This window comes from Camelina sativa, chromosome 10 (assembly GCF_000633955.1).
Source record: "Camelina sativa cultivar DH55 chromosome 10, Cs, whole genome shotgun sequence".
Lineage (NCBI taxonomy): Eukaryota > Viridiplantae > Streptophyta > Magnoliopsida > Brassicales > Brassicaceae > Camelina > Camelina sativa.
In genome coordinates, this window is record NC_025694.1 from 3,626,527 (window position 1) to 3,643,018 (window position 16,492).

At 36.4% G+C, this 16,492-nt stretch overlaps 2 protein-coding genes across 2 annotated transcripts; one reads left to right on the forward strand and one right to left on the reverse strand.

The window, feature by feature from the left end:
- Window positions 619–10,668, forward strand: LOC104716887. Its single transcript, XM_010434355.2, has 19 exons — window positions 619–816; window positions 927–1,001; window positions 1,100–1,219; window positions 1,313–1,353; window positions 1,460–1,671; window positions 1,941–3,724; window positions 4,104–4,319; window positions 4,434–4,997; window positions 5,426–5,658; window positions 6,028–6,238; window positions 6,433–6,588; window positions 7,358–7,515; window positions 7,604–7,796; window positions 7,948–8,339; window positions 8,513–8,693; window positions 8,838–9,061; window positions 9,146–9,809; window positions 10,015–10,069; window positions 10,393–10,668. Exons 1-19 carry the CDS (start codon window positions 814–816, stop codon window positions 10,488–10,490), a joined length of 5,580 nt encoding a protein of 1,859 aa, XP_010432657.1. The 5' UTR covers window positions 619–813; the 3' UTR covers window positions 10,491–10,668.
- Window positions 10,674–13,632, reverse strand: LOC104716888 (carotenoid cleavage dioxygenase 8, chloroplastic-like). The gene is made up of 6 exons (XM_010434356.2): window positions 13,204–13,632; window positions 12,006–12,773; window positions 11,651–11,841; window positions 11,368–11,557; window positions 11,092–11,194; window positions 10,674–11,012 (listed from the first exon to the last, which is right to left on the reverse strand). Exons 1-6 carry the CDS (start codon window positions 13,516–13,518, stop codon window positions 10,867–10,869), a joined length of 1,713 nt encoding a protein of 570 aa, XP_010432658.1. The 5' UTR covers window positions 13,519–13,632; the 3' UTR covers window positions 10,674–10,866.

Here is a 16,492-nt window from a genome sequence, read left to right on the forward strand (position 1 = left end):
GCTTTACTTTGTTTGGATGTCTGTACATTGCATCAAACACATACGGTGAAAATAACAAGATTTACAATTGTAATGAACAAAATATTTATGATATGCCCTTTGCTCACAATTAATATTAATAACGTTTTTTGTTTTGTTTTGGGGTAAAAGCTGGTGTCCAGCCCAATTAGTATCTTTGAGTCTTACAAAATTGGACAGATAACTTAAAAAAACCACAGTACATATGTAGTTTAATTAATGGATAGGGGTCCAATAAAGTTCATTGCATATTGAAATAGAAATAGGCCCATTAAAAAGTAGCGGCCTAAGAAAACAGTTGAAGTTATGTGATGAGAGATTAACCAAATTTGTTAAAAGATGAATTGTGTTTTTTACTAATCATCGTATTCTAATCTGATCGTCGATACGTATGTGTTGAAGAAACTTGACAGATGAACCCCAAAAAAAAAATAGCGTTATAATAACTCCGTTAATTTTGATATATGACTTTATTTTTGCAAAATTTCCATTTTTGTTTTTTGGGGTCATCAAAAAATTTCCATTATCCAGAGCATATATATCGGGAAGGATAAAAAAAAAAACCCTTTATGTTAGACAGTTTGGCTAACGGAAGAGGAGAGTTGCAAAATAAGCCAAAACAAAACACAGTGGAAGAAGAAGAATAGAGACACAACACAAAGAATGGGATATATATATACATTGGAATCTAAAACCCTAATCAGAATCTGTATGATAAACCCTAGCTAGAAGATAGATTGATTGACGAATTTGAATCACGGTGTACCTCTCTGCAGCTTCGACTATCAATCAAAGATGGTAATTGATAACTTCCGGCAAGTTTCAATTTTGATCCTTTTAATTAATTTAGGGTTTGGTTTTTGATCTCTTCCTCCAACGTTTTTTTTTTTTTTTTTGTTTTCTTTCAGTTTTCGATTGTAGCAATCAATGATACGGAATCCAAAGAGAAGTGGGAACCTTTAGCTCCTAGCAAAGAAGCTCAGGTATTCTCTTTTATATTGTTGAAATCTGAAGCGAGATCTGCTCCTTGTTTGAAATCGAAATTGAACTGTTTTTTTTTTTATTGATCTGCCCTCTTCAGGAGTTTCATCTGTCACAAACATATCATGATGGTCTTCTCAAGCTGCAAGCTAAAGACTACAATAAGGCTCGGGAGCTTCTTGAATCTATCCTTAAGGATCCTATAATAGCTAACTCCAAAGTAAATAAAACTTGGTTCTGTTTTATTCTAATGCTTTCTCTGAATCATCACCTTTTTTTTTTTGTTACAAGACATTGAGTCATTTCTTTTCAGGTGGAGACTATTGCAAACGATAATCATCTCCATCATCTCAGGTCAGGCTCCATGTTTTAATTCATCTGGTTACATGTCTAGTAATTCATGTTATGTTTTGTTTCTTAGTACTGTGGTCGCCCATACATAATTTTCTTTTGTTTGCAGATTTTTGGCTCTGAAGAACCTTGCCACTGTATTTCTTGAGCTAGGTTCCAGTCATTACGAGAATGCTTTAAACTGTTATCTTCAAGCTATAGACATAGATGCAAAAGATTCTGTTCTGTGGAACCATCTTGGAACCCTATCATGTTCTATGGGACTACTGAGTATATCACGATGGGCATTTGAACAAGGGCTTCTCTGCAGCCCTAATAATTGTACGTTCTGTTTTTCATTCTTCTGTCTTCTCCCTATATATAATACACATGGAATTCCTAGTTTGTCATGGTTTGAATAGAGAAATATCTACTACTCGTTTATATTTTACTGGTATGTTTCTACATGATTTATAGCTTTTGCAATAGATGTTGAATCTATGATTGCTCGCTGTTCGTCGGTTCACGTTGGTCATATGTGTGGTATTAACTGTTGCATATATGCTTCCCTCTTTCCCTAACCCCTAAAAATTGAATTGGCTTTTGTGCAGGGAACTGCATGGAGAAACTTCTGGAAGTTCTCATTGCCATAGGTGATGAAGTTTCCTGTCTTTCAGTTGCAAATCTGATTTTAAGGCATTGGCCATCACATTCTCGTGCTTTGCATGTTAAACATTGTATTGAGGAAACAGATTCAGCCCCTTTTGCGCCCAAGGGTATAGATAAACTTGAACCTCACCACGTTCGGCTCAAATTTCTTGGCAAGAGAAAGGTGTCTGACATGAATCAGGACTTGAATGCTGCCTCCAAAAAGTTGAAAAAAAGTGTGCAAGTTAAACTTACTGAAGCTTCATGGGTGGCACTGATAAATATTCTTATTGGGATAGTGCAGCCTTCGCGTGAAACTGTGGGCATATCCGCTGATATACCATTAACCATTGAATTAGCTCTTAGCACAGAGGCTGTAATGCAATGTCTGGAAAAGAAGGATAATTTTGTGGATTCTGATTCAAGTATTGTGTCTGTTAAGGATTGCAACTTTGAAAGAGAAAGTGGTGGTGCTGTAAAAGAAAAAGAACCTGTGTTTTCTGAAGAACACCCCCAAGAGAGGCGGAGTACTCGTCTTGAACGGCTTCGGAACCAGAAACCTGAGAAGGATGAGTTAGAATGTGATAATAGCAAGGATCCTAGCAGTGACATCCTTCAATATCTTGAGAAGTTTTTCATTGAAAGGGGATGCAACAGAGTATCTGCTGGTTCTTTCTGCCTTGAGGAATCTGATCCAATTTCTGAACACGCTGTCGTTTCTAATTTTGTGAAGGAAAATTCAGGGAATTATGGTGCGTATCATATGGGTCACTTGCTTCTAGAATATATTGCTAGTAAATGTGAACATCTTTTGACTCGTGATACTGGCTTAAAAATTTTGGAACTAGAAAAGCTCACAAGACACTGGGGCCGAGATCGGAAACCTGAATGCAGTCTTTTTCTCGCCGAGCTGTCCTTTGACCTTGACTCTAAACGGTCAGACAGTCCTGATGGCCCATCATGCATGGTAGAAGCAACATATCATCTCTCTAAGATAATTGAATTTGTTTCCCTTGATTATGCTATCGACTCTACGCCTATTTCTTGGGAAAAAAGTTTTTCTGACTCCGCCTTTAAGAGTTTTCAAGGTGATGAGACTGCTAAGGAGGTGTTAGATTATAATAAAAGATCTTTCTGGGTTCGATATTTCTGGTTGAGTGCACGGTTATCAATTTTGGAGGACAAAAAAGCTAAAGCACTTGAAGAACTTTTCAAGTGTGTGTCATTGTTGGACAAGGAAGGTATTGGAGAAGCTCCTGTCTTAATTCAGCTGCCTCACTGCAGAAGAACTCCAGAGCTGAACATCGACACAATCATTCATGAAATAAATCTGCTTAAGATTGATTTGTTGTTGGAAAATACTATACCTGAGATGATGGAGAAAGAAGTTTATTCGGAGTGTGTAAATTTACTTTCACCTCTTTTATTTTCAAATAAAGACATCTTGCCTGCATACGCTTTGAAAACGGAAGAAGGGCTCTCCTCTGTTGAGTTATCAGCACTTGACGTTTTAATAAAAGCATGCCAGAAGAGTAAGCCTATAGATGTTGAGGTTTATATGAATTGTCATAGAAGAAAGTTGCAAGTTCTCCTGGAATCAACTGGTACGGGAGGATCTGTTGTGACACCTAAAACCCCGTCTAAAGATTCAAGTGAGAGTTGGGATCACTTGGTGGCGGAGGAAGTCAAGGCAATTCTTCTCTGTATCTCTCAAGTGAAGAACTTCCTTGACCAGTCAGGAAACACTGTAAGTCTGAAATTTGTTTTGAAATATACGGTATGGTTTTCAAAAGCTAATAATTTTTGTTTGCTATGGATATGTGATTTCGATCATGCTGGTACAAGCTAACAAGCGTATGAGTTAAAATATACAGATGGTCATCGAGTTTATTTGAATCATTTAACTGCGTCATCTGCTTGTTCCTTGCCTGATATGCTAACTCAAATTACGAAAATCTTCAGGCTCTTGTACTACAGACTACTGAAAGAGCATAAAGTTTTAAATAAATTTTCATGTGTAAATACTAGGCAGAAAATGTACAAGAGATCAATATTGTAACAAATTTATTGTCCTAAGAAAACAAAAAAATGTGGCCGCGTGTATTGATGTGTTGTTTTATGTGCAGAATGGCATGGTTACCCCAAGAGATTGTGTAGCTGGTATACAAGCTTTGCTTTTGACAGTCATGTCATATATCGTGAGGCATTTTCTTTCTAAGAGATATTCAGATTCTCAAAATGCTGATGGGATTGAAGAAGAGAAGAAGTCTTGCTTTCTCGATGCAGTTATTGGATTCTGTAAACTTCAACACCTTGATTCTACCATATCTACTAAGCATCAAGTAAGACATGGTTTACTACCGTTTTTTGCTTTCTTTCATTTTTTTAGTGATATGTGATGAATTTGGGGCTCTCAGTTTGGTGAGACAAATGGACTCTCTCAATTTTCTTTTTAGGTTGAGTTGATCATAGGTCTCCATAATTTGCTTGCTGAATATGGGCTTTGCTGTGCTGGTATAAATTGTGCGGGGGAGGAAGGAGCTTTTCTTAGATTTGCGATTAAGCATTTATTGGCTGTGGACATGAAAGTCAAATCCAGTATTAACTCCCCAGATGGTCTTGATATGGCATTGCCTGACAAATTCTGCAGAAATGAAATAAAATCATTTCTCGCAGAGGTGCATGTTGAGAAAAACGGAAACAATAAAACAGATTCCAAGAATGATGGTTGTGAAGGACAAGTTGATAAAAGGGAAAAAGAACAGTCGGAAGAAGAAAGCAAACCGATTCCGGTACACACTGAAGAAGTTGCTGAAGAAGAAAAAGATGAACTTGAGTTGTCGATCAACAACGCTTTAGATCAATGTTTTTTTTGCCTGTATGGTCTGAATCTTAGAGTTGATGGTTCCTACGAAGATGAGCTTGCTGTGCACAAAAACACTAGCCGGGGAGACTATCAGACAAAGGAACAATGTGTTGATGTCTTCCAGTACATACTACCCTATGCCAAGGCTTCATCTGTGAGTGATCTTTCCTTAACTTTTGTAGGTGCATTTTCATGTGTGTGATAAGTGCGTGCCAAAGTTTATTTTCTTGTACTTGGTGCTAATTTTTTCTGTGAGTAGATGAAATCATATTGCAATCTACCAAAACATCTATTTACTTCTGTAGCTAGGCTCACATGTCAACTGGTGTTTACCAAATAATGTATATAGATTTAAGCATGCATGGCACACACAAATTATAAGGTGTTGCAAGTTGTGTTCAGTACATGAGTTGTACCAATAGTAACTCATGCAGCTTATAATTGCAAAATATTTAGTTTTTGACAAATAAGTTATAAGAATGCATCCACATGATACAGAATGTGTTGCTAGCAGTATTCAATACACGTACTGTGTTTTTAAGATAGACTCTGGTAATCTTATAACTGTCCTTCCTGTTTCAGAGAACTGCTCTAATTAAACTCCGAAGAGTCTTGAGAGCAATAAAAAAGCATTTTTCACGACCACCAGATGATCTCCTAGTTGGCAATGTGATAGATAAATTTTTAGATGACCCTGATTTATGTGAAGACAAACTCTCATACGAGGCTGGTTCTGAAGGATTCCTCGAAACCATACTTAAATGTATAATTCCCAGCAGAACTCTCAGTGAGTACAAGGTATCACTGCTTCACAGGTATAACCAAGCATATTTTTGTTATGAATTCCTCTTGCCAAAAATCACATCCATAGTCTGAAATCGTTTTAGCTGATTTTTTGCATAATCAATAATAATACTGTTGAACAGAGGTAACCATGCAGGATGATCTGAATGTTTATGTATATTCTCTACCCTAAATATCTCTATGAATTTCACATGTCTGATTTTTGTGACAAGCAGACAATGATGAATAAGAATAAGTTTCCTAGAATTTTGTTCTTGTTCTCGTTGAAAATGATGAACCACGAAAGAGAATTTCTGCCACTGCCCAAATACAATTATTTGATTTTTAGATATATATGTAATGTTGGAATACGTAAGAATGTTGTATTAACTTGCTTGCAGTTCCGACCCATATTTGGACGTCTACCGCAACTTGTATTATTTCCTAGCTCAGTCTGAGGAAGTTAGTGCTAGTGATAAGTGGCCCGGCTTTGTTCTCACGAAGGAAGGAGAAGAGTTTGTACAGCAAAATGCAAATCTATTCAAATATGATCTGCTATACAATCCTCTGCGCTTTGAGAGTTGGGAAAAACTTGGCAATATATACGACGAGGCAAGTTCTTTCAGTCATTCTTGTTGTTACTGTCATTATATGTCAACTTCTAGAATATTTCGAATTTGTACCTTTAAATAGGTAAGGAGTAATGAAAAGGATTTACAGAGGGTGGCTTTGTGTCTTTCGGTAATGGGTCTTTATTCATGTTTTGGTAATTAATTGCATATCCCATTTGGTTTCACTTAAATCAGGAAGTAGATTTGTTGCTAAATGATGGGAGTAAGCACATAAACGTTGTTGGATGGCGGAAGAATTCCGCTCTTTCACAAAGAGTTGAGACAAGCAGAAGAAGAAGCAGACGTTGCCTGCTTATGAGTTTGGCATTGGCAAGGTCACCAGATCAACAGGTTATATTTGCCACCTTCATCCATGCTTTATTACTAAGCAGATGACTGAAAATAGATGTTGTTGTTTAGTTTTTTTGGTCAAACCGATTTTTTAATTCAAACCTTAGAAGGTAGCTGTTACAACTGAAAATAGATGTTGCTGTCTCGTATGTCCCCAATTACCATGCTTATAGGTAGTGCCACTTAAGGGAATATGATATCGACTTGAAAATCAACATTAAATATAAATTGAAAGGGAAAAAACTTAATTGACGATTACTTTGATGATATTACTAATAGGCGAGAATGATAATGTGATGTAGTATTCTCCATTTTTCAGCTGTGGTTAGAAATAGTTGACCATAGATGTAAAGATTAGGTTGAAAGAGGTTATGATCAAGCTTTTAGCCATACACAAGCTAGAGACGCTTTTGAACCTATCGGAGCCTACCTATTCTTTCCCCTAAATATTTTATACTCTTATAATGTTATTATTGCTAACTTGAACTACCTACCAGATTTCTGGTGGAAGCTTTTAGTAAGTTTTAGTAAAATGTGAATTTTCGTTAAACCAAAAGAAATCTTACTTTCTATAGAGAGAATAAGTTATAAGCTTGATGATATAATTTTGAGGATACAACATTGAGTAAAACGTGCAGGAATAACCAAGTACATCTTGTATTTTCATGGAGAATTGGGTTTTTGGAGAGTTGTCAGTTTTATTCATGTAGTATATTAGAACTACCTGCTGATGTGTTGATGATGTTTATGGATTGATCCTCTATTGTAGTCCGAGATACATGAGCTTTTGGCGCTGGTATACTATGACAACCTTCAGAGTGTTGTGCCGTCTTATGATCAGCGGTCTGTGCTACCCTCCAAGGATGCGACGTGGACTAGATTTTGTGAGAACTCAATGAAGCATTTCAACAAAGCTTTTGCACATCGGTATAGTTTACTTGTTATTAAAACTGTGTTCACTTTGGTCGATTGCTTAAGAGGCTGAGAATTCTTTTTATTAACCCATCCTGTACAGACAAGACTGGTCTCATGCATTCTACATGGGAAAACTCAGTGAGAAGCTTGGGCTGTCGTATGAAATTGCTTTATCCTATTATGAGCAAGCCATGAAATTGAATCCGTCAGCCGTTGATCCTGTGTATAGAATGCATGCTTCTCGTCTGAAGCTGCTAAATGCGTGTGGGAAACAGAACTTAGAAGCCTTAAAGGTTTGTAATTGACGCTCTATATTTTCAATTTGTAACTACAGCATCGCGGTTTCCAGAGAGTTATGTGTAAATTCAGTCTCAGTTTAAGAAGTCCACTATTAGTTCACGTTTTTTCTTTTGAGGTCCTTAATAGTTTCCTGTCAACTTTCAGGTCCTCGCCTTGTATTGCTTTGATGAATCTATAAAGGATACTGCTATGACAATCATCGGTACAACGACTTTTGGATCCTCCCGTACACTAGAAGAAGGTCGAGATGGAAACTTGGAAGCAAGTTATGCTAAAACTGGAGAAGGATCAATTCAGATGGAAGGGGTATGGCATATGCTTTACAACGACAGCCTTTCTGCACTGGGAATATGTGTAGAAGGAGATCTTAAACACTTTCATAAGGCGAGATACATGCTTGCCCAAGGGCTGTATAGAAGGGGTGGGAGCAGTGATCTGCAAAGAGCAAAAGAAGAACTCTCTTTTTGTTTCAAATCATCCAGGTCAAGTTTTACGATCAATATGTGGGAGATTGATGGCATGGTTAAAAAGGGAAGGTGCAGATACATTCTTACCTTGCCCTTAAATTTTTGACGTAATCTTTGCTCTATAAGAGGTTGTGTAACACTGATGATTAGAATCAGCTTCTGAGAAACAATATGATAAAATGGATGTCTAACTGTTTATGATTATGGGAATCTCATGTAAAACTTTCTCTGTTTCTATTTAGGCGGAAAACTCCAGGTTTGGCTGGTAACAAGAAGGCTCTTGAAGTTAATCTGCCAGAAAGCTCACGGAAATTCATTACTTGCATCCGTAAATACTTACTGTTCTATTTGAGACTATTGGAGGAAACTGGAGATATCAACACACTAGAACGAGCATTTAATTCTCTTCGGTCAGATAAGAGGGTAAGGACGTGATCATTTTTATAAAAGACTTTGCTAGTGGTACCTTTAGTACCCCTTTTTAACACATGACATGAAATTTGATCATCATCAGGTTATCATAAGCTTAATATTGTTTGCTAAATGCTCTACAAATTTTGAATGCAGTTCTCTCTATGCATTGAAGACCTTGTACCAGTTGCAATAGGAAGATATGTAAATGCACTGGTTTCCTCGATGAGTAGGGTTGAGTCTGCAGAAGCAAAAATCAACCCTGATAGTAACTTAGAGAAAATATTTTCCCTCTTTATTGAACAAGGAAGCATATGGCCAGACATATGCAATTTTCCTGAAACAAGAGGTCCAGAAACCTCAGAAAACAGCTTATACAGGTAATCAATTTTGCATGAGGCATAAATATATCCCTGCTTGGGCATTGGATTTTTGCTATCTGATATTGATTTTCCCTTTTGCAGATATCTACATCAATACATCGTATCTCTTGAACTAGACAACAAGGTTGAGACCTTGGAAACCATAAATGAAAAGATTCGAAAGCGTTTCAAGAATCCAAAGTTGTCTAATAGTTTTTCGGCTAAAGTTGGAAGACATGCTTCTCTTGCTTGGTGCCGAGCTCTGATAATAAGCTTGGCATTGATTACCCCCTTGCAGCAAGTATCCTCAGCGGAATGTAAAGCAATAACTCCACCATTTAGTATACTGGAAAACAAACGGGTGCTTTGTGTTGATCTTCAGTCAGAATTCTGGAGTTCTTCATTCGAGGATCCCTCAGAATCTCAAATGCTTGAGGCAAAATGGCGCCCTGTTCTGTCCAAGATCAAGAATGTACTGATTACCAATAAAGTTGTGGAGGAGAATCTGGAGATCGCTAACTCCCTACTTAAAAGTTGCTACAATTTCTTCCGAGAAACTGCTTCAGTGACACTCCCTTCTGATATCAACCTCTATTTCGCACTGCCTCAACTATCAACAGCTGGAGAACTTCTTCCAGGCAGTGAAGGAGTTGAAGTCATTGATGTAAGCATCCCAAGGAAGCTTCTTTTGTGGGCTTACACGCTTTTTCATGGACATTGCGGTAGCATCTCTCAGGTCGTGAAATATATGGAAGAAAATACCAAGGTATCCAGTCTGCTCATTATTTTAGTCTTCTTTTTTCTTGATATAAAAGTCTTTAGTGTTTTAACTTGCAAAACCTACTCACCTAGGTCACGGTTTCTGGACTACAACAGTCATATTCATTTGCATACTTGTGTTTTTAGACTTTTTGCTAGATATTGAAGTTTGGTAAGAGTCATTTATTTAGAAACTGTTTGTGATATCGCAGCCAAAAATGAAGAGAGGAGCCTCAACTTCATCAGTGGTTCCTTCGGTTCAATCAGGTTAGTTACTCGACATGTTTCGTAATGTAAATCCAATTTGAACCACGAAAACCTTGATAGAAAATTCTTGTGATTCACTGGCTTCCACTGTATAATGCTCTCAAGAGATAGGGCCATGTTCCTGCATGATGAACACTCCTTAGATCGCTCTAAGCATGGGGATTCGTTTAGATAGCTACAATTGATTTAATTTATATGTTTGTGTCCTGCGGTTTCTTGTTGTTGATTGTCAAAGAGAGAGAATGCTTTCACTTTATCTCTTACCCCAAAGATCTTAAATAAATCATCCCCATGAAACTGAAGTCATATTTGTTAATGGATAGGTGGAAACAATGAACTGGACGCTGCTCCTAAGCCTGTGCAGGTGATATCCGATTCGTTGGGTGGGGATAGTTCTGTCTCTACACCTGCACCATTGTAACAGAGCTTTTCTAATTTCTTCTTTTCATATTGTTGTAACATGTTTTCAGCTAAGGGGAAAAAGGAAAATAGAGTAAATTGTCATATAGCGTTTCTCAATTGGGTGTATATTAATGTATTGTAGGATGATGTAATTGAATTGAATAGCAAGAATGGTCAATCTATTGCAATTTTGATAACTGTATCCACCACAATCCGTTCCTTTTATTTGGGGTTTGTACATTACAGATATATGATTAACTATATGAAACAAAAAGCATATACAAGTGGCAACAATTTACAAAACCTGCAACATGTATTAATTATACAGATGTGTATGAATAAATATTACATATGTTGTGTTTTGTATAATGAAGGTATCTTTGTTGAGATTGTAATCAATGTTTGGGGATCCAACAACCATGTAAACCATAAGGAAGACCATAAGGAAACGTGGCTCTTGCTATTTCTTCAAAGGAGCTTCCATCGAGCAAGATTGCAAAGCTTCCTCCATTTTCCTCACTTATTATCGATATCACCACTCCTTCACGTACCGAGGAATAATATGAAAACTCATATGGAAGAAATCCTGATAAAGCTATATATATGTGTTTTAAACTAACCATCATCCTCATGGATTGCACCGGGTCGAGGCACAAAGAATGGTTCAGATGGTATCATTCCGTGTTCATGCCAGTTCTTCACTTTTTTCTCCACGATATCAACCTGTCTCGTACAATTTATAACAACATGAAATTTTTACTATATACTGTACATACAATTAATATGTACTTATTCAAGGTAAAAGACCTTCTTAAGTTCAAATTCACAAATTTTGGTATGTACGTATAGCATGCAGTAACCATAGGGAAAAAAAATACTTAGTGTGTACAACTTACCTTAGAGAGAGCATTGGGGAAATTACAAGGCCGTTTAGCACCGCATGCATAAACGTAACGGTATTTTTGACCCAAATGCAAAGGATTAATGCTGCACATATCCATCGCTCTCCCATGCTTCTCTGCCTCCACGGCGGTCTCTAGTCTTCCGTATTTGCTCCCGTCCAACGGTATCCTAAATCTCCCGATCCTAACATAAGATCATTTACATTATATATGTAATCAAGATTGAAAATATTATGTAAGTTAGGTAATTATAAACCCTTAAATAATATAATATTACCTAGCATCGGGTAAAACGTCCTGACCATGGGAGGAACGTAAGGTATGGAGACGGAGCATATCGAGTATCCGAGTATCTGCGTTATGTTCGCAACAATCTGCAATGATGACGGTAGCACCATTCTCATCAGCATCTTCATACGCGTTTATGAAGTGAAACGTAACGTATGCTGGAACCTCCACACTCGCCACCTTAACACATATATAAACGTTTATGTTTTACGTAATGCATATAAATTCAAATTTTAGTTAACTAAAGAAACACTCATCCCATAAATATATGATATCTATAAAGTCTATAACCAATAAAAATCCTTAAAATAAATGAATAAAATAAGGCCATTATTGACTCTTACGACTACTCCGGTGAGTTTGGACATGACATGAAGGAAAGCTCCGTCTTGGGGACACCACTCGAACTTGTAAAGTGGCGTCGGCTCAGCTCTAAGTAGATTCTTCACCGAGTACCTCAGGGGCATTTCTGGTACCACAACATAATTTTCCGTCACCGCAAACGAGTGAACCCACCCGGGTCCCCACGACCCGCTCCTACACTTGACTCGCCCCACAACTTCTCTTCTATTCGAACCGGCCTCCATCCTCACGACCCGATAACCCGGTTTAACCAAATCCGGGATTAACGTCCACATCTCCGTCTCCGTCACGATCGGATGCGCTGACTGGATCATATGATCGGACAACCCGTCGTCGTATTCGAATTTACCGATCGTTTCCAGCGTCTCATGGTCGACCAGAATCGATCCTTTTTGAGTCTCCGTGAGACACATGACCCGCCCGTCACCGAGTCGGATCACCCCGGTGTTGGCGTTATCCGTTAAAGACTCACCGGAGAAAAGCCTCAAGATTTCTCCGATCCCGGAGAAAGGGTTCTTGAAGCTGTTTCTGATAGCCGGTTTAGGAGTCTCGGAGAACTCACGGTAACAAAGCCGATTGTGTTTCTTGGCCGCTTTATAGGCGTCGGATTCAAGTAGACGGTGTCCGGCGAATACACGACCACCTTCGAATTGGAGCTTGACGAGTGTGGAGTAGCCGTCGAAGAGGTGACGGAAATCGTGGCCGCCAATGTTCCATAGGCCGGGACCGTTTCTTAGGTACGTACCATTCTGCATGTCATCTTTATCTCATTAATTTTACTGTCCCATTTTTTACATTTCATGTTGTAAAATTTATATATAGAACATATAACCTTAGACTAGACTAATTATATGTGGAAATTAGCAAAAAATAATTAATCCGAATCTTTCTTCTGTAAACCGAACATGGCGTAATTAATGATCTCTTTAGACTTTTAGCTAGTAATGAAACCATGTATAAGAAAAAAAAAGTTTGAATACAAAATAGAAAAATATAGACGCAACTCGCAAGCATCGATATTTGTATAAAAGTTGTTTTGTCCGGTATTGTATATAGATATGCATGTGCCAGTGTGAGTGTGTTTTGTGTGCACGATACATATTTGTGTGAAATTCCACGAATATAAGCTAAAACTATATATACTCCCAGCAAATATAGAAAAATGGTAAGAAGACAAACCAGCCAAGTGGGTATCTTTCCTTGGACAGTAAGCTCACCCTCCCACTTCTCTTGTTGTACACTTGCCCACGCAACATGACATCGTCTCTCGCCTTCCAACTTCTCTATCTCCGGTACCGAAGGCGGCATCGGTGAATTGATTACGGCTCTGGCTGCACCGGAGATCCTCCGAGCAAATAACCGGTGAGAGACTTGGTATTTTGTTTTTATTTGTTGATCGTTGATGGAATTGTCGGAATAAAGATTAGTGAGTCTACTTGACGACAAAACATGATGATGACTCATCATTTCTTTGGTTGTGATCAAAGAAGCCATCTTGGCAGAGATTTTATTAAATAAATATTTGTAGTGAATTTTAGTGTACTGAAAAGAGGGCACAATATGAATTCAAGAAAGGAAATGAATTTTTAGTGAATGTTTGGTGCAACACATGTGATGTATTTATAGGGTCTCGCTAAAGGGCTCTTGTTACAAATAATGGATAGATGCTTATTCAAGTTGATATTATATATTAATTACTGATGGGGTTTGTAGGATATATACTACTTTAATAATAATATATGATACAATATTTTTGGTCATGTTCGTTTTGGAATTAGTGGTGGCATAGTGACCAAAAACATCTTGTTTGCTGAAATTGTAGTGTTAGAATCTCTATGATTAATTGATATATGAACTATTCAACTATTTCTCGTATGCCTACAGATTTCAGGGACGATAGAGACATTCAAGTCAGTCTAACGAGAGGCATCCTCAAAACGTTCGGCTAATTAACACGTACAATATACGTTCTCTTAAAATTGGTAAGTGTGTCATCGAAATCATTTTATGTGTGAGTAAGAATTTCTATTTTGTCAACGCGTAAATATGAATATATATATGATTGATTTATATGGGTGTATTTTATATTTGACTATTCTGTCCGTCCGATGCATTGGTGAATGTAATTTTAAGGTTAATCAACATGTGTGATGATAAGTTATATTGTACGTTTACACTGTTTATATGGGCCATGCAAAGTGGGTGTATATTTAAACATTTTGGGAAATCGTATGATTATTTCCTGAATTAACGCATAAATTAGATAATCAACAAAACAAGGAAAGAAATAGTACTATATTAACACCTTACAAATGATAAAAATATCTCTTTTATCTCTAAAATTGTTGGTACTTTGTTTTAGTTTACTTTCATTTCCCATATTTCAAATAATTTGGAACGAGAAAGACCGCTATGATTGGTGGAGTATAGCTGAATAGTGTGACTGACAGGGAATGCTTCGAAGTGAACATAATACGCCGCTGAAAACGATTGTCGATCAATATATAGTTTACGAAAAAAAAAAACCAGCATAGACCACTTCGTGTCAAGAGTTTGATTCAAGTGGGTTTCTTATATATGGTCAGGTACCTTTTTCGGAAGAAACAAATAATTAGGCTGACAGAGAAACCACATTATTTGACTTTTCTTGTATTTTTGTGTGAGATTTAGAAGTTCAAACAAAAGAATCACCTTTGATTCAGCTATTTGAAGGATCGATGTGACAGTTATTCTAAACGTTTTTTGGTACACGCAACAGTTTACATATACAACCGTAAATACGATAATCGAATATAATGATTTTATGAAACATGTCATTTATCAAAACATGTCATATATAGCAGTCTGTACATATGTTTGTAGTATAACAATATGAAATGTCTTGCACTTTCATCAGTATGTCGGATTATTAATCTAAAGAATATATGCACTTTTGTTTGACATAAAAAAACAGAACATTAATTTATCTTGGTTGCTATATATTTCTACTTTTCTATTGCTGGCTTGTGTACATAGCCTTCTATTATTTTACCTAGTCCATATACCTAATTGGGAAAATTCAAAGAAGTTCAAAATAGAATATGAAGATAATCCAATTTCATATCATATTAATTTACCATATTAGAATTTTAAATTATATAGTACAAAGTCCATGACCACTAATAAGAGAATATTCCTTTTATATAAAAAATATATTAAAACTGCTATTTAATTGGGTCCATATGTTTGCCACATTTGTTTGTTTCATCTGTTATGTGTCTCTAGTCTTGAGAATAATCACTTCTTTTAATCATTATCGGTTATTTCTCTTCTTCGTTAAAATGCTAGTGAATTCCATTTCTTGTATTAAGTTTCTAGGTGAAAACATGTTCAGATGATATATGTCAACTCAGCACCTTAAGCAGTTTTATTATTAACTTCTTTCACCAAAATTTTTTTTATTATACTTCAATAATATTGAATTGAAGATACTTCTAATTCTATATGTAGTATATAGAGATGTACTCATTTTGTCACTAATTTTTTTTAAAAAACATTTAAATACATATACATATTTTTTTTATTTGCAGTTCGCAGATATCATGTGAGAGCGGAAGAAACAAGCTAAACAAGAATTAACTAAGTAATATTTGATTTACTAATTTGGCACAAACAATACTTAATTCTCGTGGTTTTAGTTATTAAATTAACATTGTGCGTCACTCTTAGTGGGATTTTTTGATACAATGTTAATCGGATTAATCCAGCACATAGATTGACAGATATTTCATTGTCAAGTTTTAATGTTTACATTGCTGATGCAATGTGATAGAACCCATGAGTCATGTCAATATTATCGAATGTATTTAGTCATCTCTACGAAGATAACAAAGAATTAGGAAATGCATCTTCTCTTTAATTTTAGTGGGAAATCTCTGGATTTTCAAATTCAGCTCTTAAATATTTTTTTCTCTTTTGGTCCAATGCTACCTTTAATGATTGAAAATCTAGAAAACATCTGAAAAACAAAAATTTTCCATGAGCCACTAAACCCTAAAAATGCCATCACTAAAGCGTCACGGTGCATGAGATGAGTTGCATTTTAGAACTCGTTAATTGTATATATGTATTCAACGCCCTTATTTTAATTGCTTAATGTCTCTTCATGCCCCAATTGATTCCTACAAAGTATCAAAATCAAACAACATTTTTTTATTGATTTTGCTCACTTGTGGCGGACAAAATCAGGGTTTCCCCACAAAGAAAGCTCCATATATAATTATTTTTATAGTTATTGTTGCCCTCTTCTTAAAGTAAATTATATTAATGTAAATTTGGGGATTGGGGAAACGTTGTCATTAGTTTAAATTTCGCGATTTAACCCAAAAACATCAGCATATCAGTGTCATAGATTAATCAAGAATTTGACTTACAAACCTACGTTATTAATAAAAACAATAACTGCAAAGTTTCAAAAATAAGTAGTGTT

Coding starts and splice junctions, on each gene's coding strand:
- LOC104716888 (XM_010434356.2), bottom strand. CDS start 13,518: ATGGCTTCTTTGATCACAACCAAAGAAATGATGAGTCATCATCATGTT. Junction 11,558..11,650: donor GACGTTTTACCCGATGCTAG/GTAATATTATAT, acceptor ATCTTATGTTAG/GATCGGGAGATTTAGGATAC. Junction 11,013..11,091: donor TGCAATCCATGAGGATGATG/GTTAGTTTAAAA, acceptor CGGTACGTGAAG/GAGTGGTGATATCGATAATA.
- LOC104716887 (XM_010434355.2), top strand. Junction 1,002..1,099: donor CTCCTAGCAAAGAAGCTCAG/GTATTCTCTTTT, acceptor TGCCCTCTTCAG/GAGTTTCATCTGTCACAAAC. Junction 9,062..9,145: donor TCAGAAAACAGCTTATACAG/GTAATCAATTTT, acceptor TCCCTTTTGCAG/ATATCTACATCAATACATCG.